General features: G+C 40.8%; 1 protein-coding gene across 4 annotated transcripts in view; it reads right to left on the reverse strand.

Annotated features, from left to right (window-relative positions):
• cdk8 (cyclin dependent kinase 8) overlaps positions 1 to 27,029 on the reverse strand; it is a 192,624-nt gene that overhangs the window by 26,890 nt on the left and 138,705 nt on the right. For all 4 annotated transcript variants that reach the window (XM_078545404.1, XM_078545403.1, XM_078545405.1 and 1 more), the window contains 3 exons: positions 11,354 to 11,411; positions 1,148 to 1,279; positions 174 to 317 (listed from right to left, as the gene is read on the reverse strand). In XM_078545404.1, the coding sequence (XP_078401530.1) occupies positions 174 to 317; positions 1,148 to 1,279; positions 11,354 to 11,411 (334 nt within the window). The remainder of the gene's footprint in view (positions 1 to 173; positions 318 to 1,147; positions 1,280 to 11,353; positions 11,412 to 27,029) is intronic.

Genomic DNA, 27,029 nt, shown 5'->3' on the forward strand with positions numbered 1-27,029 from the left:
AAACAAATGACGCTCACACCCCATGAAAGAAGGAAGAAGAAAAAGTATACAAAATTTCAAATATCCAACAATTCTGTATATGCAGCACTAATATTGATGTGTAGAAATAAATAAATAACATGAAAACGGCTTAAATTCACCTGAGATCAGTTCAGTCAAGATTCCAAACTCACCTGCTGGAAATCCCATTACATTGAATATCCTATCCAGCTGGTCATGGTGATAAGGATTACTAGTCTTGATATCCTCTTGACGACAATGAAAAATAGGCTCAGATGTTAGCAGCTCAGCAAATATGCAGCCAATAGCCCAAATATCTAATAAATTAGAAAAAGAGAAGACCAGTAAATCAAATGGACAAAACAAGTAAACTGGAGCTTTTCAACTTAACATTCCACTTTCCCTTTTTTACTTGATCATTTAGAGACATTATCCTGACTTTCATATATATGACAATTATATATTTCACAGGCTGCTAAATAAATGAAACAAGTTTCATTCTGAAACAATAAGGGTTATTCTGCATTTTAAACCAGACTTGCCTCATAGCTACAGTATTTATACAATTGAAGTACGAAGTTATAAATACAAACTGTGAAATAAAAATTGTGAATTGTAACTTGGAAAATTTTCTTCGTAATTACAAAATTCAGAATTATTAGCCATCTTTTTTTTAAATACAAACAACTTTGCCTTAATTTAACTTGGATACACTTCAGCAGATTATTAAACTGTTGCTAAGGCTTAGTGGGCATTCCTTACAAATGAAAAAATAAAATAATTAAATTTTTTAAAAGTTCCATATTTTAAGATGTCATTATCAATAACAAGTTAAATGAAAAAAAGCTTAAGATTTCACTTTGCAAATGAATGATGTACTTTTTTTGGTCATTCAACAAGGATAAGCTTTGCCACTTGAATTAAATTTCACAAGAAAACAGCACTCTGCTGTTCATTTTTATTGCATTCAGAAATGTGTGCGCATATTTTCATTACAAATTGTGTTTCCTAATTTTCCAGTGTATATTACTTAGATAGCATAAAACCTTAAAACTGGATTCCTAATACCATAAATATTCATTTGCTTCTTCTCCTGAGCAAGGGGAATGCTGTTCATTAATGTTTTCCAATTTATTTCAGCACTCACCAATGGCTTTGGTATAATGTCTTGCCCCAAGTAGCAACTCTGGTGCTCGATACCAGAATGTTACTACTACTGGATCCAGGTCTGCTAAAGGCTTCAGAGGCGAATTAAACAATCGAGCAAAACCCATATCCGCTGTGTGAAAAGTATTGAAAAATATACAATGTTGAAACAGTTAAAATGAACAATGGTATAACAGCACACAGCAAAAGTGTTTTTTTTAATATGGTGATCAGTTTAACCTGAGGGTCACCACACCTCAGGCGAGGAGCAAGGTTGAGAAGGCAGGGCCTTCATGGATGACCTCATGGGGGATCGGTTAGCTCAGTTGGCTGGACAGCTGGTTTGTGATGCAGTGACACCAACAGCACGAGTTCAATTCCCATACCAGCTGAGGTCATCCAATAATTATTCATAATCATAAAGAAAGGAAGCAGACACAGACTGAAAGGAGTCTTCCAATTACAAGGACAGAGAACCAGTCAGCAAACAACAGTTTGGACAATATATGATCCAACATGTATGGAGACAGCTAAAACAATAAATTGTTGGAGAGGGAACATTTGAAGACAGCTGGGAGAAAAAAAGAATTAAGTGGAGAAAGTGTGGAAGCAGCTAGCAGGAGTACAGATGGAGATGACCTGAAGAACAGAGCACCACAAATCTAGGGAACATTTAGTTTTACTGCACTGACGCTCTACATGGAAAATGAGAGATTAATGAGATACTCAATACAATCGCACGATCTGATAACACTCAGAGGGACTATGGAATTTAAATTGCCATAATAACGTATTGTAGTAACTAGTAAGTAAACAGCTTTAGTAGGCCACCCAGTCAACAAAATGCTGCTTCTTCAGCCACAAACTTACAAATACAGTTATTTATAACATAGGAGGAGAGCATTTGACCCAGGAACAGGAGAGTGAGCACATCCTGAGTGGGGCACAGCCAGAGTGGGTATTCGGAATTTGGTGCAAAGCGGGAATTGAACTGGTTAAGTCTTTCTCTTTAATTCCTCTTTAATTTTTGTAAGTTCAGTAGTCTAGTTAAAAGGTTGGTAAGGTAGCTGACTCAGCTGACTGTGCGACAGTTAACTGTCAATCACCTGAAGCCTGATTAGGGCCTGAATAGGTGTTAATTACTATCTGAAGCTTAACTAGTGGTGAGTCAAGTCAGCTTTATTTAAGAAAGGGACTATCTAGAAGCATGCTACAGTGTGCTTGCACAGGAACAGGAGAGTGAGCACATCCTGAGTGGGGCACAGCCAGAGTGGGTATTCGGAATTTGGTGCAAAGCGGGAATTCGGTGCATAGGGGATGAGGTGCTCTTTGCATTTTTTCCTTGCTATCAAACTTCTTGAATCTTCAGAGCGTGCTGCAGCAGGAGAGGCTACAAGGGAAAGGAATCACTGGTAAGTAGTGGGTTTTTAATCGCTTATAGTTTAAGGTCTTCTTGTGGCTTACACTTTGTATACTCTACAGTAACGAGGATCAGGAAAGAAGGGCCCTAGAGTAATTGACTTAAAAGGTTTAATTTAAAGGGATAAGTCATGGCAGGAGAGCTCAAAACCATGGTGTGCTCCATGTGGGAAGATGGGGACATTTCCAGTGGCCGGGACCAGTATGTGTGCAGGAAGTGTGTCCAGCTGCAGCTCCTGGAAGTTCGGGTTTCAGAGCTGGAACGGCGGATGGGACACTGTGGAGCTTCTGCAAGTCTGAGAGCATCGTCGATAACACATTTAGAGAGGTAGTCACACCACAGATGAAGGGAATTGAGGAAGGAAGGGAATTGGTGACCACAGGCAGTCCAAGAGAAACAGGCAGGTAGTTCAGGAGTCCCCTGGGGTCCCGCTCTCAAATCGGTATTCCATTTTGGAGGCTGATGAGGGCACTGGTTCCTTCAGGGAGTGCGCACGGAGCCAAGCTTCTGGCACCATAAGCAGCCTGTCTGGACAGGAGGGGAGGAAGGGAGGAAGAGCAATAGTAATATGGGATTTTATAGTCAGGAGAACAGATAGGCGTTACTGTGGCCGTCAACGTGACTCCAGGATGGTATGTTGCCTCCCTGGTGCCAGGGTCCAGAATGTCATTGAACAGCTGCAGGGCATCCTGAAGGGGGAGGGTGATAAGGCAGAGGTCATGGTACAAGTTGGTACCAATGACATAGGTAGAAAGAGGGATGAGGTCTTGCATCAAGAATTCAGAGTGTTAGGCAGTAGACTAAAAAGCAAGACCTCTCGGATTGTAATCTCTGGATTACTCCCAGTGCCATGTGCTAGCGAGCTCAGAAATAGGAGAATAGCACAGATGAACACGTGGTTTAAGGGTTGGTGCAGGAGGAAGTATTTTAGATTCCTGGATTACTGGGACCGTTTCTGGGGAAGGTGGGACCTGTACAAGCGGGACGGTCTACATCTGAACCAGAGCGGGACTAACATCCTTGTGGGCGAGTTTGCTAGTGCTGTTGGGAGGAGTTTAAACTAATTCGGCAGGGGGAGGACACATAGAATGTTAGCAGAATAGGGACACATCATAATACAGTAAAACAATCAAGTCAGAGGGAGTACAGCTGCAATAAGCTTCAAGGGAATAAGGCAAGGCTGGATGTCCTCTACTTTAATGCCAGGAGGATTACAGGTAAAATGGATGAGTTAAGGGTGAGGATTGACATGTGGAATTGTGATATAGTAGCCATCACTAAGACGTGGTTGAGGGAAGGGCAGGATTGGCAGCTCAACATTCCGGCATATAGAATCTTCAGGTGAGACAGGGGAAGGGGTAAAAGAGGAGGGAGCAATGCATTATTAGTTAAGGAGTCAGTTACTGCAGTAAGGAGAGATGATATCTTGGAAGGGGCATCAAATGAAGCTTTGTGGTAGAGCTTAGGAATAAAAAAGGGGCAACCATGTTATTAGGTGTTTATTTTAGACTGCCAGATAGTCAGTGGGAAATTGAGGAGCAAATGTGTGCACAATTTGTGGAGGTGTGTAAAAACAATAATAGGGTAATTATATTAGGTGATTTCAACTTTCCCAACATTAACTGGGATAGACATAGTGTTAAGGGCTTGGATGGAGTGGATTTCTTGAAATGTGTACAGGAGAACTTTTTAGGTCAATATGTAGAGGGTCCAACAAGGGACGGTGCATTGCTGGACCTAATTCTGGGGAATGAAGCCGGACAGGTCGTTGAGGTGGTGGTGGGCAAGCATTTTAGCGATAGCAACCACAATATGGTACAGTTTAAGTTTGTTATGGACAAAGAAATCGACAAGTTGCAAAAAAATGTTTTGGATTGGGGGAGAGTGGATTTTAGTAAAATAAGGCAGGATCTGGCCAAGGTAGACAGGGAACAGTTACTTGTGGGGAAATCTACAGAGGAACAGTGGGGGATGTTCAAAAAGGAAATGAGGAGGGTACAGGCTCAACATGTTCCCTCTAGGGTGATAGGAAGGAGTAACAAGCCCAGAGAACCATGGATGACCAGAGATATTCAGGTTACGATGAGAAGGAAAAGCGAGGCTTTTAGCAGGCACAAGGGAAGCAAATCAGCAGAGGCATTAGAGGAGTACAGACAGTGCAGGATGGAGCTTAAGAAAGCAATTAGGAGAGCAAAGAGGGGATATGAGAAAGCTCTGGCTGGTAAAAGTAGGGAAAATCCCAAGATATTCTATAAGTATATCAATGGGAAGAGGATAACCAGGTAGGGCCCATTGGGGACCATGGGTCAATCTAAGGATGGAGCCAGAGGACATTGGTAGAGTGTTGAACGAATACTTCACATCCGTCTTCACCCAAGAGAACGAGGATGAAGGTATCGAACTCGGGGAGAGAGACTGCGGGGTTCTTAAGCAAATTGATATAGGGAGTGACAAGGTATTGGAGGTGTTGGCAGGTTTAAAAGTGGACAAATCTCCAGGTCCAGATGATTTGTGTCCCAGGCTGCTGAGGGAGGCAAGGGAGGAGATCGCAGGGGCTCTGACCCAAATTTTTAATTCCTCTCTGGCCACGGGTGAGGTGCCAGAGGACTGGAGAACAGCTAATGTGGTTCCGCTATTTAAGAAGGGTTGTAGAGATAAGCCAGGGAACTACAGGCCAGTGAGTCTGTCAGTGGTAGGGAAACTATTGGAGAAATTTCTGAAGGAGAGTATCTATCTCCACTTGGAGAGGCAAGGTTTGATCAGGGATAGTCAGCATGGCTTTGTCAGAGGGAAGTCATGCCCAACAAATTTGATTGAATTTTTTGAGGAGGTGACCAGGTGTGTAGATGAGGGTAGTGCAGTTGATGTAGTTCATATGGATTTCAGCAAAGCCTTTAACAAGGTCCCACATGGGAAACTTGTAAAGAAGGCAAAGGCACATGGGATACAGGGTAATTTGATAAGGTGGATTCAAAATTGGCTTAGTTGTAGGAGGCAGAGGGTGATGACAGAAGGATGCTTTAGTGACTGGAAGCCACTGTCCAGTGGTGTACCACAGGGATCTGTGCTCAGTCCCCTACTATTTGTCATTTAGATAAACAACATAGATGACTATGTGGGGGGTAGGATTATTAAGTTTGCTGATGACACAATGATTGGCCGGGTGGTTAACAGTGAGGTTGAGTGTCTTGGGCTACAGGAAGATTTCGACGGGATGGTCAAATGGGCAGATAAGTGGCAGATGCAATTTAACCCTGAAAAGTGTGAGGTGATACACTTTGGAAGGAGTAATTTGACAAGGAAGTATTCAATGAACGGCATGGCACCAGGAAGTTCTGAGGAACAAAGGAACCTTGGCGTGTGTGTCCATAGATCTCTGAAGGCAGAGGGGCATGTTAGCAGGTTGGTGAAAAAGGCGTATGGGACACTTGCCTTTATCAATCGAGGCATAGATTACAAAAGTAGGGAGGTCACGATGGAGTTGTATAGAACATTGGTGAGGCCACAGCTGGAGTACTGTGTGCAGTTCTGGTCGCCACATTATAGGAAGGATGTGATTGTACTGGAGGGGGTGCAGAGGAGATTCACCAGGATGTTGCCTGGGATGAAACATTTAAGTTATGAAGAGAGGTTGGATAGACTTGGGTTGTTTTCGTTGGAGTAGAGAAGATTGAGGGGTGACCTGATCGCGGTGTACAAGATTATGAGGGGCATGGAAAGGGTGGATAGGGCACAGATGTTCCCCTTAGTTGAAGGGCCAGTCACAAGGGGGCATAGGTTCAAGGTGAGGGGCAGGAGGTTTAGGGGGGGATGTGAGGAAAAACGTTTTTACCCAGAGGGTGGTGACGGTCTGGAATGCGCTGCCTGGGAGGGTGGTGGAGGCGAGTTGCCTCACATCCGGCCAAGTGCTGGTAAATTGGATTAGGTAGGTAGGTCAGGTGTTTCTCACGTGTCGGTGCAGACTCGATGGGCCGAAGGGCCTCTTCTGCACTGCGATTCTGTGAAGGTCATGCCAATTCTTTCTCGAGCAATCCAATCAATCCCATTTCCCTGCTCTATCCCATGTCCTGCAGGTTTATTTTCCTCAAGTGCCCATCCAATTTATTTTCCAAATCATTTATCGCCTCCACTTCTATCCTCATAGTCAGCAAGTTCCAGGTAATTATCACCCACTGTATAAAAAACTTCTTCCTCACGTTATCCCCTGCATCTATTGCCCAAAACCTTAAATGTGTCTCCTAGTCCTTGTACCATCAGCTAATGGTAATAACTTTTCTTCGTCTACCTTATCTAAACCAGTCATAAACATGCATACCTCTATCAAACCTCCCCTCAAACTCCTCTGCTCCAAAGAGAGCAGCACCAGTTTATTCAATCCAAACGAAATATTGAATATTTAAGAAATTTCAGGTAAACTTTGAGTCCAAAGGTTGTTCTAGCTTTGGGAAGAAAAATAGCTACTCGTCAATATGAATAAAATTTAAAAAGCAAAATTTAAGGAGCTGGCTGAAATTTTCTAGCATTCATACCACACAATTGTCAGGCAATGACCATCTCCAACAAGAGAGAATCTAACCATCACCCCTTGACAATCAATGGTATTGCCATCATTGCATCCCTCAACATCAACATCCTAGGGGTTACCATTGACCAGAAAACGAACTGGGTAAGTCATTAAATAATTCTGCTACAAGAGCAGGTCAGAGGCTGGGAATTTTGAAGAAGTAACTCACCATTTACAAGGCACAAGTTAGGAGCATGATGTAATATTCTCCACTTGCCTGGATGAGTGCAGCTCCAACAATACTCAAGAAACTTAACACCATTCAAGACAAAGCAGCCCATTTGATCTGCACTCAATCTACCACATTCATTTTTAAACATTCAATTTTCCCAGACCCAGTCCCAAAGTGATTCTTAGCTCCCAAGGGTTTACTTCCATTCCTTTCCTTTCCTTTCCCAACCTGCTAACTTTTAATCTAGTGCAAGCTAGTTTCTAGCCTCATTTCAAATCCTCTCAAATTTGGTCTTTTCAATCCAAGCATGAGCTCGGATTCATGTAGCTTCTCTACATCAACCCTCTCACATGCCTTCATAATCATTTATTGCACGGTGAGCCATAGAGACTTACGGCCTCTAGCTACTCGGAAACATTCATTCCCTCTACTAGTGGCGCACAGTGGCAGCAGTGTGTACAATCTACAAGATGCACTGCAGCAACTCACGAAAGCTCCTTCGACAGCACTTTCCAAACCCTTAAGTCTGCCACCTAGAATAACGAGGGCAGTAGGTGCATGGGGGCAACTCCGCCTGGAAGTTCCCCTCCAAGCCACTCACCATCCTGACATATATCGCCATTTCTTCACTGTCACTGGGTCAAAATCCTGAACTCCTTCCCTAAGAGCACTGTGAGTGTAGCTATACCACATGGGCTGCAGTGGCTCAAGGTGACAGCTCACCACCCCTTCTTAAGGGTAATTAGGGACGGGTGGCCAAAATGCTGGCCTAGCCAACAACACCCATGTCCCATGAAAATATTTTTTAAAAACCCTCGAGAGCTACAAATCACTTTGGGACTGGGTCCAGGAAAATCAAGTAACTCCTAAAGGGACAGTGTTAAATATACCTGTGAAGCGGGCTTTTTGGTTGTGCTAAAAGTAAAAGGGGAAAGTTCTGTTCGCTAGTTTAAAGATAAGTTGCCTACAAAATAATGTTTAGTCATCGTTGCTTATTGTTTGTTTGTTACAGTAAAGGTCTTAACCCATGAAATCTTGTTGAGTCATCCTTTCAGCTATTCACCAAGTTCAAAATTATTTTTTAAAAGCCTCTATGGAGATCATAACAATAAACAATATCAATCAGCAACAATCATTTTAAGGTGTAATATTAAAACTACATTTTTCTTGAATCATGTTCTGATTATACAAATAGCAAGTAAGCACTTAGGATAAATATCTGAATTACATGAGTGCCTGTGATTAAGAAATACTTATAGTCTTGAGTCCTAATTTAGTTTAATGCAGAGTGAAAAAATATGACTTTTCAAGTAGTTTCAGAAAAATGTTGTGCATAGATATGACTTATACAGTTGCATGCAGGTCCCAAATGAACAGTGGATCAGAGTCTGAAAATACAGGTGTTAACTACAAAAATAACAACTTATTAACCTAACATAAAAAATGTTAGAACCCTACTTTTGTGCTTTTCATTAGGACAACCATCAGTCTATCAGGTTATGGTCCCATATCCAACAATAATTATGTACAACTATACCTTATACAAGTTGTAGTAATTATATGAGGCTATCCGCAATCAAGTTTACAAGGTTTGAAAATATCATAATTTATCCATTCTTGAACCTGTACATCATAAATCCCTGTGATTTCATTGCCTTTCAACAGGTTAGTTCTTAATTCGAAAAATGCTGCAAAGGGCATTTGTAAACAATAACATTTTGAAGATACCATCAACTACTTATGGTAAGCCAGAGGCACATCAGATGATTTGTTTCTGTACTATGCTTTAGAATGGATGGACAGGGACTGTTTGTTGAATTCCTCTGTGAGCTGCTGATTTCAGCCAGTCATGAAAGGGATACTAACTACAGGCAGTCAACCAATACTGTTCTTACCATTCCTAACACAATGTTAGGGAAGGAAGAAAAAAGAAAACACCAAAAAGAAATCAGAAGTAGCACTGAAGAGGAGAGTATTCAAGACAGGGTCATGAGAAAAGGTCATCGACCTGAAATGTTAACCCTACCTTACTCCCTGCACAGATGCTGTCTGGATTTCTAGCGCCTGCAGTATTTTGCTTTTAGTTTTACTGAAATCAGGGTTTGAGTTCAGCTCACATGTACATAATATAATACCCACTTCTGATGGCAAATAAATTTGCAGATAAAGCATACGTAGTAGGGTAGAGTAGCAGGGTGGAGTTTATTGACTGTGTATAACTTCAGAATTTTTGCCAATAAAGCACAGAGGCTCTAAAGGTTGAGAAATTGATACCAGAAAAACCAAGAACAAGAAAAGACCACTTAGCCCAATGAAAATTCCCGAAGTATCTCATTATGCTATCGAGTTTAGTCTCTAATGCTTGCCACATTATTTTGTGATAAATGTTGGAAATAAAGAAGTTTTTCCTTAATATCTGAAGATGAAAACTTCAGGCGCTAAAGGGGAAAAGCAGAGCATAGTAATTAATTGGATAGTTCTTTCAAAGAACTGGCAAAGATAAGTGAACCGAATGGTCTCCTTCTCTCCTGTATGATTCTATAATTCTTTCTACAATATCGATTTTAAAGTTACCTATGCCAATTTTAATGTGTTCCTATTCTGTTGTGGTATATTAACTATCACCATTGAACTTTAGATATCTTGAGGTGATGTTGTCTTCTTTAAAGATGGCAGAGCTTCAACTTCTCGAATCTTTCCTCATAGCTCATTCCCTTTTAACCTGCAATCAGTTTTGTTGCCCTTCTTGTTCTGGACTCCAATGCATATCCATCATTTTTGGGTCGTGGTGACCAAAATTGAACATGGTATTTCATTAACTTAATTAAATCAATTCCTCACATTATCAAGATACGGCAAGTTATAGTTTTCTATCGCTCACTCTATCAATGCAATCCCATTCATTACTTCTGATGCACACACATCAACCTACATGTAATAATATGCCAATCAAACTTTGATTTGTCAACCCAATTGCAATGTGGATGTAAATCATTGTAATATTTTCCCCCAATTTTCCCTCTCTATGCTCTCCCTACTTTAGTGTTGTCAACAAATTTCACAAGCTTACATTTGATTACAATATATAGGTCATTGGGATAGATTAGAAACAGCAAAGGTGAAAGCACTGACCCCCGTTGGGCTCAGCACAACTCCCCAGTTTGACAGTACACATAACAAGTATGCTTTATTTTCTTTTTATGCCAATTTATCTGTTCACTGAAGATTAGCGAGAGTTTAAATTCTAGTCTTGTGATTGAAACTCATATTCCATCCTGGGGGTGAAGCTCTACAGCTGGAGCCACTGCACACTTCAAAAATGGCCATCTCAAACAACAATACTGAAATATTGTGTGTTTCAACTTTATCTAATCAGTCATTTTGGTTTAAAACGGTATGTGTCTGCTCAGATGTGTGTTCTATGTATATGTGTGTGTGTGTGTGTGCATGCCCATGTGCATATTGTATTCATGGGGACAGAAGAAGTACTTCCAACAATAAAAGCTCCTTCTTCATGACTGAACCAATGCAAGATTAAAATGTCTGATTAAAACTCTTATATTGTAGGATATTTTTAATTTCACTCTGCAGTGAAGACTTGGCAATTTAGATATTTCCACTCAGCAGGGATCTTCTTAGCTAACAACAGTAATTAGCTCCAAACAAATCTCACTGATCAGCATTCTTTACTATTCTGGATGTGATTGTGAATCAATGTCAGGAAATTCCATAGCTTAGATGCCACTTGATTGGCATCCGGAACAGGAAAAGACGCAAATGCATTAGATATTCCCATGGAGCTACCTATATCTACAGCTGATGTTGGCTGATCCTTGTCTGGAGACACAATGGCAGTTCTTTACACAGGAAGCAAAATAAGCAACAAAAATATCCTGCAATTTAGAGAGCTTTTTTTAAACTAAAATCTTGTATTTAGATACAATATTCAAAAGAACTATTTATGTATTTTAGCCTACAATGCAAACTTCCAGGTTAGTTTTCATAATCCATTTAGTAACTACCCAAAATAAAAAATTATAGCATACTGTACCAATTTTGACTCTCCCTCGTTCTGGTCCTTCACCCATTACTAAAATGTTTGCAGGTTTCTGGAAGAATAAAAACAATGATAATTTATAGTCAATTCCCCGATTACGTCAAATAAATTAAACTTCTCAAAGCAGGATCAACAAAGTCATACTAATAAAAGTATAAAAATCCTTTTATAAGCTATGCAAAATTACAAAAACATATTCACAACATGGCTAACATTCAGAGTTGACTGTTTTTGAGTATTTGTATTGGACAAAGGATGACTTTAGGAAGTGGCATATACTCCACCTTTCCTTCACCTATGACCCCAAGCAGAAATGCTGCTCCCTGAGCCCCTATTCACAGTTAATAAGTTTCAGGATGTTACTGGAGCCAGATAACAGACAATAACAGAGTCACAAACAAAGAATGATGGTTTGGATTGCAGTCCTGGTGAGCTAGCTTGAAGTTGTGTTTCAGGTTCCACCTACAATTAGAAATTCTTCCTTACAAAAGTTTTTGTTCATGGAGCATAAATGTTATCATTGTAAACAAAGAACTCCACAGTAGGCACTATCCTGTTCATGTAACTGCACAAATACTTATAGGAATATTAAAAAGCTTTTCTTACAGGCCTTGCCACTTAAAATTTGCTTGATTTTTTACAATTAAAATAAACGTTCTTCATGTCATTCAAACTTCCAAATTTAAAGTTAAAACAGGAATGCTTTAATTATTCCAAAATATTGTGTCGTTCAGAAGCATAAAATTTACGAAAAATTGGACAACACTCAGTATACTAAGAGCTGAAAACAAGGTTAAAATTTTCAACAATAATATCAGTAGAAAATTATGCTCAAATTATTACCTCCCTCAAACTAAAGACTACAACAGAAATTAAGAAACCATGCCAATATCTTCACAAAAATCAGATGCAAAGGTCAAAATTATATCAACAAAATTGGTAATAAACTGTTTTAAATGAAGATTAATGCCACAACATAAATCAGACACTACCACAGAACATTGAAAGGAATATTCAAAAAAAGGTCAAAATTCTAGCCCGGGTAACCAAGAGCCCATCCTTTTTTAACATCAACAGGTTAAAATAATGGAATTAATCAGCAGTAGCAAAGAGGATTGCCTCTATTATGAGCAACACCCAACATGGCTTCAGAAAAGCAGTATCTTGCCTGACCAACCCCATCGACTTTTTTTTATCCAGGAGATGGCATGCCAGGTGGACTGTAAAAAAAAAGGAAGGAAAGACTTTCTAAAGCGTCTTATCACCTTCTCAGGACATTGCAAATAACTTAATAATCAAAAAGTTTACTTTTAAAAGTATAGTCACTGCTATCATAAAAACAAATGCAACAAACAGTGTGTGCGCAACAAAGGCCCACAAACAGCAAATGCACAATTGATCAGATAGCTCAACTAATACTGTTAAAAAGAGACTATCAATGTTGGCCAGAATGCTCTTAAAATTCCCTGCTCTTGTCTAGTGGCATTGAATATTTCAAATGGTTTGGATCTGCACAGGCAAAGGGGGCCTTAATTCATTGTGTCTTCGAAATACAGTACTTCTCACAATGCAGCATTGCTCAGTAGTACATTAAAGTGTCAACTGAGATTGCATGCTTATGTATATGGTGGCTTCACTCAACTGTCCACCGACTCAGTACTATCAACTGAAACTTGGATCTTAGAATTCCAGAAAGCCTTCAATAAAATTTCCATGAAAGGGTGCTGCATAACTTTAAAAGTGAGAATTCAAGGTGAAATCTGGAAATAGATAAGAAACAGTGAAAAGTTGAAAGCATGAGTTAGGAGAGTGGTGGCAGTGTGGAGTGAATGCTGGCATCCCAATTGGCTCCCAGTTATATAGATGACCTTGATGCAGAAATTCAATGCAAATTGGCCAAGTTCAAAGATGGTACCAAGCCGGGAGGGGAGGAGCGGATAAAGTTAAGTCAAAGGAAGCATCTGTTTCAAGTGAGTTTGACAAAATGTATAAATGGACAGAAAAGCGTCGCATAAAATTTAACACAGCTAAGTGCAAAATATTGCACAATGGGAGAAAACTGGGAAGAAATAAAAGCAACACACATGCTCCGTGAATTATGCTGAACAAGTTAAAAGTGAGGTTGAAAGCGATCTGGGCTTTAGTGGGCTCAGCATTTAACGTATCAATATGATGCAGCAATCAACAAGGAACTAGAGGAACTCTGTTATATTGCTGATCTTACGGGCAATGTCAGAGGAAATCAGAATTAAACTGTGCTACAATCAGATCACATCTTAAATTCTGTATCTAATTCTGGTCATCTAGATAGCAGTAAATAACCAAACAGGCAGTGAAGAAAGACATATCTCCAGCACTTATCCTGTGATAAAGGATATTGAGAGAGTTCTATAGGGAGGTGCATGACATATTAAATGGTATTTTGTTTGAAAAAGGTCAGAGCATGACTTCAAGTTAAGCCATAACAGGAGGGCATTGGTCTCTGCTGGCGAAAGGCAAACTGAAATTCGATGCCAGGAAGCAGGAAGTATTTCTTCATACAGAGGTGGATTTTACGGGGGAAGGAATTGCCCTCCCCGCAACCTGGGACAGCTTTAAATGGGTCAGAGTGGGGCTTGCGCCCTCATCAGTTTCTCGCCAGTTTGGAAGAAAAGAGATAGAGCGGTATATGATATTAGGGGTAGGGGAGGTGCCCCCAATGGGCATAGGCCCCTCTCACCATCAAGGAAGGGTCAAAGCTGCCAGGCTACTCACCTTGCCCCACCTTCCCCGTAAGCTAAAAAATTGTAGTACAGGCAGACTGAAGCCCTTAAGTGGAAGTTAATTGGCTACACAAGGGCCTTAATAGCTCTAAAGGCAGGTTGGCTGCCTGGTACCTTATCTGCCTCCCGTAATATGGGGGACATGTAGGGGGTGGGCAGAAGACAGTGGGCTGGCCACCCCATTTATTTGATGAGCCTCCCTAGCCTTCAAATACACCAGCAGGGGGCAATAAAATTCAGCCCACAGTGAGTGATCAACACTTAGGACACACTTCCTAGTAGAATAGTGAAAGTGAAAACCATGAGTGCCTTGAAAGTCAGTTGGATGCTTTGAAGTTGTGGGGGAACCATGTCCTTTCCTTTCTGAACAGATGGACTAAATGGTCTTTATGAATTGTATTCATCTTGTAATCTCAGATTCCTCAGAAAGTAAAACTATGCGTAGGCAGGAACAGTGCAAAATGAATTACATTCTTAGACAGTGTACTCAAGAAATCTCTTGCATTCATGGGATAAGGGTGTTGCTGATAAGGTCAGCAATTATCGTCCATCCCTAAATGCCCATAAGATGATGGCTCATCACCAACTTCTCAACAACTGAGTGGTTTGCTCGTTAATTTGAGGGGACAGTTAGGAGCCGACCATATTGCTGTGCGTCTGGAATCACATATAGGCTAGACAGAGAAAGTAAGGACAGCAGATTTTCTTTCCTAAGAGCAATAATGAATCAGGTTGGCTTTTTAACAACAATCCAGTAGTTAAATGATCACCTTTATTGATATTATAGATTTATTTAATTAACTGAATTTAAATTCCTCAGCTGCCATTGTGCAATTTGAGTTTGTCTCTGGATCATTAGTCCAGGCTTCTGAATTACTAGCCCAGTAACTTAACCACAGTGCAACTGTTCCTAATGGTGTTGGAAATCTGAAATAAAAACAGAAAACGCTGGAAATACTTAGCAAGTTGAGGAGTATCTGTGAAGAGAGAAACAGAATTAATGTTTCAGGTCGATGACTTCTCATCCGAACTGGAAGTTGGAGATTTAATTGTTTGTAAGTACAGAGCCATAGAAAAGTTGTAGGGGTGGTGGGATGGTTTGCGGGAGAAAGGGTGAAAGGAAAAAGACAGTCTGTGATAGGGTGCAGGGCCGGAGTGATTAAATGATAAAAAAAGGATGATGGCGAAAAGTAATGGGACAATAAAGAAGCATAAAGGTGGGTGCAAAGGAAGTGGAAATGGTAACAGCAGAACTGTTACCAGAATATGTTGTTCAAGAAAATGGGGGCATGAGTCAAGATTTTTTATAATTTAAAACAAAAACAGAATTAGCTGGAAAAACTCAGCAGGTCTGGCAGCATCGGTGGAGAAGAAAAGAGTCGACGTTCGTGAGGACTCGAAACGTCGACTCTTTTCTTCTCCACCGATGCTGCCAGACCTGCTGAGTTTTTCCAGCTAATTCTGTTTTTGTTTTGGATTTCCAGCATCCGCAGTAGTTTTTTGTTTTTTTATAATTTATTCATTCATGGGTTGTGGGCATCGCTGGCTAGGTCAGCATTTATTGCTCATCCCTAATTCTGCTTGTTCAGAGGGCATTCAGGTGTTAACCACATCGCTGTGGATCTGGTGTCACATGTAGGCCAGACCAGGTGAGGACAACAGATTTCCTTCCCTAAAGGACATTAGTGAACCAGATGGGTTTTTACGACAATCGACAATGGTTTCATGGTCATCATCAGGCTTTTAATTCCAGATTTTTTTTTTTACATCGAATTCAAATTTCACCATGTGCCGTGGTGGGACTCGAACCCAGGAATACGACAATATCACAATGCCACCAGCTGCCTGAAATTAAATAAAGGTGACAGATTATTAAGTGCCTAATCAAAAGCCGAGGGACAATGAAGCTCAACAGAAGCTCAAGGAACACCACCTTAGACTTGATTTTATGGACCCCCCCCCCCCCCCCCCCCCAACGAGCGTGTTTTCAGTGGGGGGCCACAGAATATGTCAAGTGGCTAGCCCACTACCCTCCCACCCACCCCTGTGTTTATCCCCATAATACGCTAGGTGGGGGATGCTGAAATCAGCTGTCTACCCGCCATAGAGTACCATCTACAAGATGCACTGCAGGAATTCACCAGGGCTCCTTAGACAGCACCCTCCAAACCCATGACCACTACCATCTAGGGAGGACAAGGGCAGCAGATAGGTGGGAACACCACCACCTGGAAGTTCTCCTCCAAGTAATTCACCACCCTGACTTGAAATATATCGCCATTCCTTCACTGTCCCTGGGTCAAAATCCTGAAACTCCCTTCCTAACAGCACTGTGGGTATACCTACACCACATGGACTGCAGCAGTTCAAGAAGGCAGCTCCCCAGTAGACTCTTTTGGCAGATCTTTTTGTGGCCTAGGTGAAAAGCGGCGGAAAGGGGGGAAACCTCATTCGAGAGTGGTCCATGTTCATCAGGGCCACAACCACCCTGTCTTTCCATGCTGTCTGCTCTTCGAAACCTGACCCCTCATCCACCCCTCCCTCCCTGGGCTCTTAGATCCCTTCCCACTGTAAAAGTCTGGGACCTGCCTTTCTGAGACAGCCATGACTCTCCTTCGTGCTTCTTTCTGAGATCCCAGCTGGTGCTTTTGGGGCTGCTAGAGCTGTTGGCCAATCAGATTGGATGGAAGCTCTCAAGGCTGAGACTTCCTCCTACTCAGGGGTGGAAGTCCCACTGCCAGCTAGTTCAGCCTGCCCCCAGCTTGTTATGGAAATAGATAAGAAACATGTGTCAGCTGCCTGCCTTCCTTCTGGGGTTGGTTTGGGGGGTGAGGGGGGGGGCACAGGAGACCAGTCCACTGCCGCCGCTCCCCTCTCCGACTCCAATAAAATGCATCCCTTCACCTTTCAATTAGACACTTAAACTTTCAGCTTCAAGGTTCAACCAATGCCCCTATTTCTGAGTATTTCCAGCTTTATCTGTTTTTATTTGAGAAATCCATGGGTGAAAATGCACCAAATTAACATCAGATGATGTAAAACTCATCTTTTTCCGAGAATGCAAGGCATCCAAGCAGTTAACAAAATCCATACAAGTTAAAACTAGTTAAACCAGTTGGAGTGGGACTATTCTTGCAAATGTTACCAGTAGTGCCCCCTCCGAATTATATGAAATGAAATTCACCATGTTCTATTGCTCTAGGCATTCACAAGTCCAGTCAGGACTAAAGTTAACTGATAAACATTAACAAAATTCACTGATAAATCAAATATGGTGCAATATTACCAATTACCAAATACAAAAAATAAATGGACCATGAAACATGTAGCTGCAATAATAACTTTCTTTTATACAGACTTGTCATGTTAAAAATCCTCTTAGCACATTACAAATAGAAATGTGGCACCAAACAGGAAGTAAGGGAATTTGGAGATGGGGACAAAAAGGCAAAGGAATGGATGAAGAGATTTGGCTATTTGCATTGTTAGAATTTAGGGTTCTTTTGCACCAGTTTTCCTTGGAAAGGAATTGGATATAGAGTTTTTTTAAATCCAGGCTTTCTAAAACAAATGGAGGTATCAAAACAGCAGGTGATTATGATGCTAAAGTGGCTATCTTTTCCAGAGACTAGATGTTAAATGATTTGTTAGCTTCTTTAAACCTTTAATCTGTCTGTGAAACTGGGGACAAAAATACATCAAGAAGGGAGTAATACAGAAAAGTGCAGCTACAAAAATGTTTTTTTTAAGACAGCAGGAGACTACAAGGAAAGGAGGCCCTAACCTGGGCCAAACTATAGCATATGGAGGAGTTAATGCATTTAAGGTGCAGGACTGAATGAAATACAGTATACTATAATCATAGTCAATGTAATTGCACAAAGAAGTTTTACTAAATGAACCAAGTGAATCTGATCATGACCAGTGCTTTGAACATTCACTTTATTGTGGAAGAAAGCAGCTCAACAATTCAAACCAAACCTCATTTAGCATCTTCTCAATCTGCTGGAGTGATTTAAGAACATAAGAAATAGGAGCAAGAGTAAGCCATTAGGCCCTTGAGCCTGCTCCACCATTCAATAAAATTATGACTACCTCAACTCAAACAGGCAGGGGGAGGGCCATAATGGCAAATTGGCACTGAAGAGGACTTAAAGAGATTAGGGATGTGATGGCCGAACAATCAGCCTCCAACTAGAGCAAAGCGGGCGAGGGAAAAGCTATAATCAAAATCAGAGGAAAGGAGGATTCACGCTGGACCATATGGAGGCATTTGAAAGCAAAGATGATGAACTTAAAGTCAATTCACTGGGCCCTGTGGCAGAGCTAAGTTTGGGTTGGAGATTGTGGTGGTCTCTGGATTAGCTGAAGTTTGTGAAAAATGGAGATGGTGACGTCAGTGCGAAGAGGAATTGAAAAATTGATCCTTGAAGGGATGGAATAGCTGAATGTTTCAGTAACAAAGTACATTAAGTTGGAGTTCATGGGGTAATAGTCCTGAGCTGGAAGGAGATATTCTTGGTGACAACCAAATGAAGAAGTAAAATGTTCAGCTGAACCTGAAAAAAGGTAAAAAGTTCAGCTCAGGGCCAGAGAATAATAACAAGAATTGCTAAAATTTGCAAATATTTTATGTTAATGAAAAGGCTCCAAAAGAGTCAAACAGAATGATAAAATAAGCAGATTATTAAATTTTGGTAGCAGTTTTTCCTCATGTCTAATTAATCTTACATAAAATTCTAGGTGAATTGTCAAAGTGGGTTCAGATAGCAAATTTAAATGTCAAAAAATATCATTTGAATCCACCACCACAGCATGAGTTCATTAATTCTGTAAACAGAGGTTAAGAGTAAAAGAACGTAAATGTAACTACCTTAAAAAGACTTAAGATAACTAAAATGGTCTGTTCAGATTGGTAAAGCATGAGTTTATGTAAAATAATAAAATCCTTGGTAGGCCTTAGTGGTTATACAAGGGGAGGTGTGAAAACAATATTGAAGATGTTAGTACAGTGCTACAGTAAAAGAATTTAAATAGGAAAGTTACCCAAACATCATTCCATTGGTTTGAGGTGAAGACTAGCAAACAATCAGTCACATAATTGGGAGTATGTTGAAGAATGAAAAATAAATTGAGGACAAAATTAGTAGAATTACAGTATTCGAATGACAGGGATTACATACATATGAAACATGACCACAGAAGCTTCTGGATTAGCATATCAACCCATCTAGCTCATCAATATCCTTCAGAGAAGAAAACCCTTTATTCAGTCTTATATGGTCTGGCCTACAAATAACTTAGGAGGTACAATGTATGGTTCACACTTCATACCCTATGAAATGGCCTAGCAAGCCTCCACGCTTTAAACCAACGGCCACAAAACAGAACAAAAAGCAAAATAGTGGACAAATTGATCAGCAACAACTCAGGCATCGACTCAGGAAAGACTCGAACAATGCCAATCCAGTTGGCCCTCCAAAAACCTCCTCGCCCTATTTAGGGAATGGTGCTCAGTCTGGAGAGCTGTAACTAGTGAAGAAAACACCTGCCATGTGTTTCCATTGTCACATTTTCAACCAGCAATGTCCTTGGAATAGAAACAGAAAATGCTGGAAACACTCAGGACGTCAGGCAGCATCTGCAGCGAAGGATACAGAGTTAATGTTTTAAGTTGATTACCTTTCATTAGAACAGTTCTGACAGAAGCTCAGACCTGAAATGTTAATTCTTTCTCTCTCTCTCTCTCTCCATAGATGCTGCCTGTCTTGGTGATTATTTCCAGCATTTTCTGCTTTCATTTCAGAATTCCAGCATGTGCAGTATTTTGCTTTTGTTTAATGACGCCGGCTATGTTCAGTCCAACTTGCAGGACAGACCAACAGGTGGAGTCACAGTGGTATACAGTTGGGTAGGTGTGTTCCTGGAAGTCCTCAATTTTGACTCCTGACTTCATGCCAAACACAGCCAAGGAAATCTTCTGCTGATCACAACTTGACAATTAATAAATTAGTACATTTCCTCATCAAATATGGCTTTTAGAAGGCATTGAGGGAAGAAAAACCTGCATCATTTGGTGAGAACACCAATGCGCAAGAGTAATCTGTTGGACCTTGACCACGTTCCAGTCTAGTGTTCAATAGTCGTGAATATAAAATTTCTTCATAGTAATAAACCTTCCATTATATGACACAATTGCAGTGTTAAGTGGGACAGAACCACATGTGATGGGAATACAAGTAAAAGCTTGTGGGATACGTCAAGGACAACACTATCGTAATATATAAAAAAAACTTTTAAAGAGGGTAGCTAAGAATAATGTGGGCCCCTTAATGGCAGATGTAGATGATATTGTCAGTGGAATTCAAGAAATGTCAGTCTTACTAGAACAGCTACTTCATATCGGTCTTCACAGTAGAGGATAAGGATGATATACCAGAGATACAAGGAAAACAAAAAAGGAGAGAACTAACTACATTCAATACAAGTAAAACATGCTGATGGAGAAATTAATATGATTGAAGATAGACAAGTCTCCAAGACCAGATCATTTCCACCCCAGGTATGGGTTGCACTCAAATCATAAAAAAAGAATACAACCAAACAAGTATCAGCTTTTAAGCTTCTGTGCTGTAGATAAATATAAAACTTTGAAACTTAGTACACAAAAAGTTTATTACTCAGAAACCTTGGCCATGTAGCAGGTCAGAGTACAAGATAGAAAGAAATATACAAAGAAAAATTAGAAAGACAGAAATAATTCACAGCCTCATGGCGTAACACAATAATATCAGTAAGTACTGTTGCAGTGTACTCTTGTAATGTAGGAAACGTAAATCAAACATTAGAGTCATCAGAAGTCAGATCAGGGCTTGCACGTTTCTTGTTGATACCCTCTATTTAGGGTGGTGGTGGTAGGGTGGGGTGGGGAAGGGAAAAGGCAAGATAAGAATATAACCAATTTTCTTGAATCTTGAAATGAAACTCAACTTGCAGAGGACAGAAAAGGTTTCATTTCTGCAGACAGCAACATGCATAAGAAGGGAAAGCACCTATCATTCTAAAACAAAGCAAGAAGCAGCATAATATCATGATCTAAATTATACTTTAAACAAAAAAAATGCTTTCCACCATAGCTTAATATTGCAAATTCACATCACAGTATGCGAAAGACCATGACCTGAAATATTCACTCTGCTTTTCCCTCTATAGATGCTACCTGAGTGTTTCGATTTCACATTCCTAACATTTACAGGATATAACTTTTGCAACGCTTCCTTTAGGGATTATGATACCATACAGTATTGCATTCAGGGAAAGCCCCAGTAGTTCAGCTTATATGGAAAATTTATTTTGAATTATGTATCAAATTATGCTGCAATAACTACATTTAAAACACTAAAGTATTTTTCTTAATATAAATTTTTTACTTTAAATAATTCTTTTTTTTTTAAATCAGGTCTTTAAAAAAATTTGCAGTATTCAAATCCTTGACATGTTGCTGATAATTCAATCTATCTGCCATATTCTTCATTGGTCACATATGCCACCAACTTGCAAATCTTAGGAAAAAGGAATTGGGGCATGAATCTGCAGATACTGCAGCATCAAATCATCAATAACCAGTATCTCAATTTCCTGAGGATATAAAGTGATTTCATTTCATCTGCTCTAAACCGATTTTCATTGTCTTTCATTGACAAAACATCTATAAAATTCTAACTTTATTAAGCTGCACTGTATGTTGGTATCAATATTTATCAAGAAGTTGTATCAAGCAGAAGTGAAATATTTAATAGTTGCATCAATAAAATCATTGCTTGCTGCTTTTAGTATTCAAACAGCCCTGCTGCTGCTTTTCTTGAAATTATTGCACTTTATTTATTTTAGGAATTTAAGTTTCCGCTACAGAAACATCTCTCGACAAAAAAAAATGATCCAAACAAGATAAGCAACTTTAAAGCCATTTCCACAGCAGCAGAGGCAAGTTATGGAGCATATATTAAATGCAGAATTAACTTTCAGGCTATTTTTTAGCCTGGTAATCAAGGAGAAACAGACTAAAATTGCGGAGGACTGTTTTACGTATGTGAACAGCAGAGTTTCCAATATTGATTCTGACCAGAAGTAAAGGAAATACACTTGAAAGCAAGATCCCTTTTTTGGTGAGCATATTTCTTTAGTGAAATTTCATTCTGATACTCAAAAAAATAGCCATTGATTAAATTCAATCATGGGATGTGGACAGTACTAGTAAGACCAACAGTTAATGCCCATCCCGAGATGCCATAAGACCACAAGACATTGGAGCAGAAGTAGGCCATTCAGCCATTGAGTCTGCTCCACCATTCAATGAGATCATGGCTGTTCTGATAATCCTCAACTCCACTTTGCTCCCATAACCCTGGATTCCCTTACTGATTAAAAATCTGTCTATCTCGGCCTTGAAAATATTTAACAACCCAGCTTCTACAACCCTCTGTGGTAAAGAATTCCACAGATTCACTACCTCAGAGAAGAAATTCCTCCTCAATTCTGTTTTAAATGGGCAACCCCGTACTCTGAGATTATGCTCTCTGGTCCTAGACTCTCTCACAAGGGGAAACAACCTCTCAGCATCTACCCTGTCAAGCCTCCTCAGAATCTTATATATGTTTCAATAAAGTCACCTCTCATTCTTCTGAACTCCAACAAGTACAGGCCCAACCTACTCAACCTCTCCTCACAAGAAAATCCCTCCATAACCGGGATCAACCTAGTGAACCTTCTCTGGATTGCCTCCAATGCCAGTATATCTTTCCTTAGATAAGGGGACCAAAATTATTCACAGTGTTCCAGTTGTGGTCTAAATAGTGCCTTGTATAGTTTTAGCAAGGCTGCCCTATTTTATACTCCATTCCCTTTGAAATAAAGGCCAACATTCCATTTGCCTTCCCTATTACCTGAACTTGTATGCTAGCTTTCTGTGATTCATGCACAAGCACCCCAAAATCACTCAGTGCTGCAGCTTTCTGCAATCTTTCTCCATTTAAATAATATTCAGCTCCTCTATTCTTCCTGCCAAAGTGCATAATCTCATAATTTTCACACATTATATTCCATCTGCCAAGTTTTTGCCCACTCACTTAACCTGAGTCTATCCCGCTGTAGACCCCTTGTGTCATCCTTGCCACTTGCCTTCCCGCCTATTTTTGTGTCATTTGCAAACTTGGCGATTGTACATTCACTTCCCTCATCAAAGTCATTAATATATATTGTAAATAATTATGGCCCCAGCACTAATCCCTGTGGCACTCTACTATTTACAGGTTGCCATCCTGAAAATGCCCCCATTATCCCAACTCTATATCTTCTATTAGTTAGCTAGTCCTCTATCCATGCTAATGTGCTACCTTCAATACCATGGGCCTTATAAGTAGCCTTAAGTGTGGTACCTTATCGAATGCCTTTTGGAAATCCAAATATATTACATCTACTGGTTCCCCTTTATCTATCCTGCTTGTTACCTCCTCAAAGAATTCTAATACATTTGTCAAGTATAGTTTCCCCTTCATGAAGGCATGCTAATTCTGCTGATTATATTATGCAGTTCTAAATGCTCTGCTATTACATCCTTTATAATAGACTCCAACATTTTCCCAATGATGGATGTTAAGCTAACTGGCCTACCTGTTTCTTGTCTCCTTCCCTTTCTGAATAAGGGTGTTACATTGGCAGTTTTCCAATCCTCTGGGACTTTTCCAGAATCTAAGCATTCTTGGAAGATTACTACCAGTGCATCCACTATCTCTGTAGCTACTGCCTTTAATATCCTAGGATGCAACCCATCAGGTCCAGGGGACTGATCGGTCTTTAACCCCATTAGTTTCCCTAGTACTTTTTCTCGAGTGATAGTTACTGTATTTATTTCCTTCCCCACTTTTGCCCCTTGATTATTTAGCATTTTTGGAATGCTATTAGTGTCTTCTACTGTGAAGACTGATGCCCTTGGAAGGTGATGGTGAGCCACCTTCTTGAATACAAACGAAGAGGCCTGCTTGGCCATTTTTAGAAAGCAGTCAAGTGTCAGTAAGGAAGCAAAGAATGTTGGACAATTATTTGAATCACAATTGAAAATACAGTTTTCCAAATATTACTGAATTATAAAGTGGGCAAACTGGGCAGTAAGTAAATAATGATTTTAAAGTTCTACAAAATGACTAATTTAGAATACTATACCAAATCACAAAAGTAATTTGAACAAATAAATTGTAGCGAAGTGATTTTTATGTATGTCCCTACTTCAATGCTTCCTTCTTCAGTCAGGATGGCACCACATTTGCAGTCGTCATTCCATGGCTGGCCAACAAAGGCATGCCTCTGTGGACTGCTGATTTTTCCACCTAAACCAGCGAGTGAATGTTCAACTACAACAGAGTGCTCCTCTAGCAGAAGCAAAATAGAAATTGAGTCCCTGATGTTAGAACAAATTATTCAGTCCACAATACTTTTTGGGAAGAAATTAGTACTACACAATGCACATGCACATCACATCCTGCAGGAATAATGTGAATTATATGAAGTTTTACATCAGTAGCTGAAATATTCTGCCTTTTGAAATGCAGTAATATAGATTGCCAGTGTCGTGAAGTGATAGATTCGCATAAGCAAAGTTCTATCTCCGGCTTAGTTGAGCTCCTGGACTTATCTGCAAGAAGGGAAACTGTGCGCAGGTCAAGTTACTACTTAAACCTAGTTTAAAATAATTAAATAGATAATTACCGTAATTTGCTGATGAGCAGATATGTTTCAGACCTAAGTTATCTGTTCACTTCATTGGGGATAGCATGTGTGGACATCTTCAATTTCAAACAGATCTAGCAACTCAAGATTGGGTATCCATGAGGCGCTGTGGGCCATCAGCAGCAGCAGAATTGTACTTGAGCATAAGCTGTAACCTCATGGCCCGGCATATCCCCCACTCTACCATTATCATCAAGCCAGGGGATCACCCTGGTTCAATGAAGAGTGCAGGAGAGTATACCAGGCATACCTAAAAATGGAGGTGTCAACCTGGTGAAGTGATAACACAGGACTACTTGCATGCCAAACAGCATAACAGCAAGTGATAGGCAGGGTTAAGCGATCCCACAATCAACCAATCAGATCTAAGCTCTGCAGTCCTGCCACATCCAGTCGTCAATGGTGGTGGACAATTAAACAACTCACTGGAGGAAGAGGCTCCACAAATATCCCCATCGTCGATGATGGAGCACCCCAGCACATCAGTGCAAAAGCTAAGGCTGAAGCATTTGCTACAATCTTCAGACAGAAATGCTGAGTGGATGATCCATCTCAGCCTCCTCCGGAGGTTCCCAGCGTCACAGATGGCAGTCTTCAGCCAATTCAATTCACTCCACGTGATATCAAGAAATGGCTGAAGGCATTGGATTCTGAGAAGGCTATAGGCCCTGGCAATATTCCAGCAATAGTACTGAAGACTTGTGCTCCAGAACTTGCCACGCCCCTAGCCAAGCTGTTCCAGTACAGCTACAACACAGGCATCTACCCGGCTATGTGGAAAATTGCCCAGGTATGTCCTATACACAAATAGCAGGACAAATCCAACCCGCCCAATTACCACCCCATCATTCTACTCTCGATCATCAGTAAAATAATGGAGGGGGTCATCAACAGTGGAATCAAGCGGCACTTGCTTAGCAATAACCTGTTCACTGACGCCCAGTTTGGGTTCCGCCAGGGCTACTCAGCTCCTGACCTCATTACAGCCTTGGTTCAAACCTGGACAAAAGAGCTGAACTCCCGAGGTGAGGTGAGAGTGACTACCCTTGACATCAAGGCAGCATTTGACTGAATGTGGCGTCAAGGAGCCCTAGCAAAGCTGGAGTTAACGGGAATTGGGGGGGGAAAGCTCCCCGCTGGTTGGAGTCATACCTAGCACAAAGGAAGATGGTTGTGGTTATTGGAGGTTAGTCATCTCAGCTCCAGGACATCACTGCAGGAGTTCCTCGGGGTAATGTCCTCGGCCCAACTATCTTCAGCTGCTTCACCAATGAGCTTCATCATAAGGTCAGAAGTGGGGATGTTCGCTGATCATTGCACAATGTTCAGCACCATTCACTCCTCAGATACTGAAGCAGTCCATGTCCAAATGCAGCAAGACCTGGACAATATCCAAGCTTGGGTTGATAAGTGGCAAATAGCATTTACGCCACACAAATGTCAGGTGATGACCGTCTCTAACAAGAGAGATCCAACCATCGCCCCTTGATGTTCAATGGCATTATCATCACTGAATTTCCCCCACTATCAACATCCTGGGGGTTACCATTGACCAGATGCTGAACTGGACTAGCCACATAAATACGTTGGCTACAAGAGCAGGTCAGAGGCTAGGAATCCTACAACAAGTAACTCACCTCCTGACTCCCCAAAGCCTGTCCACCATCTCCAAGGCACCAGTCAGGAATGTGATGGAATACTCCCCACTTGCCTGCATGAGTGCAGCTCCCACAACACTCAAGAAGCTTGATACCGTCCAGGACAAAGCAGCCTGGTTGATTGGCATCACATGCACAAACATTCACTCCCTCCACCACCGATGCACAGTGTGTACCATCTACAAGATGCACTGCAGGAATTCACCAAGGCTCCTTCGACAGCACCTTCGAAACCCATGACCACTACTACCTAGAAGGACAAGGGAAGCAGATAGATGAGAACATCACCACCTGGAAATTCCCCTCCAAGTTGCTCACCATTCTGACCTGGAAATATATCGCCGTTTCTTCACTGTCGCTGGGTGAAAATCCTGGAACTCCCTTCCTAACAGCACTGTGGGTGTACCTACACCACTTGGACTGCAGCAGTTCAAGAAGGCAGCTTACCACCACCTTCTCAAGGGCAAC

The sequence above is a fragment of the Cetorhinus maximus genome, chromosome 7 (assembly GCF_964194155.1).
Source record: "Cetorhinus maximus chromosome 7, sCetMax3.hap1.1, whole genome shotgun sequence".
Classification (NCBI taxonomy): domain Eukaryota; kingdom Metazoa; phylum Chordata; class Chondrichthyes; order Lamniformes; family Cetorhinidae; genus Cetorhinus; species Cetorhinus maximus.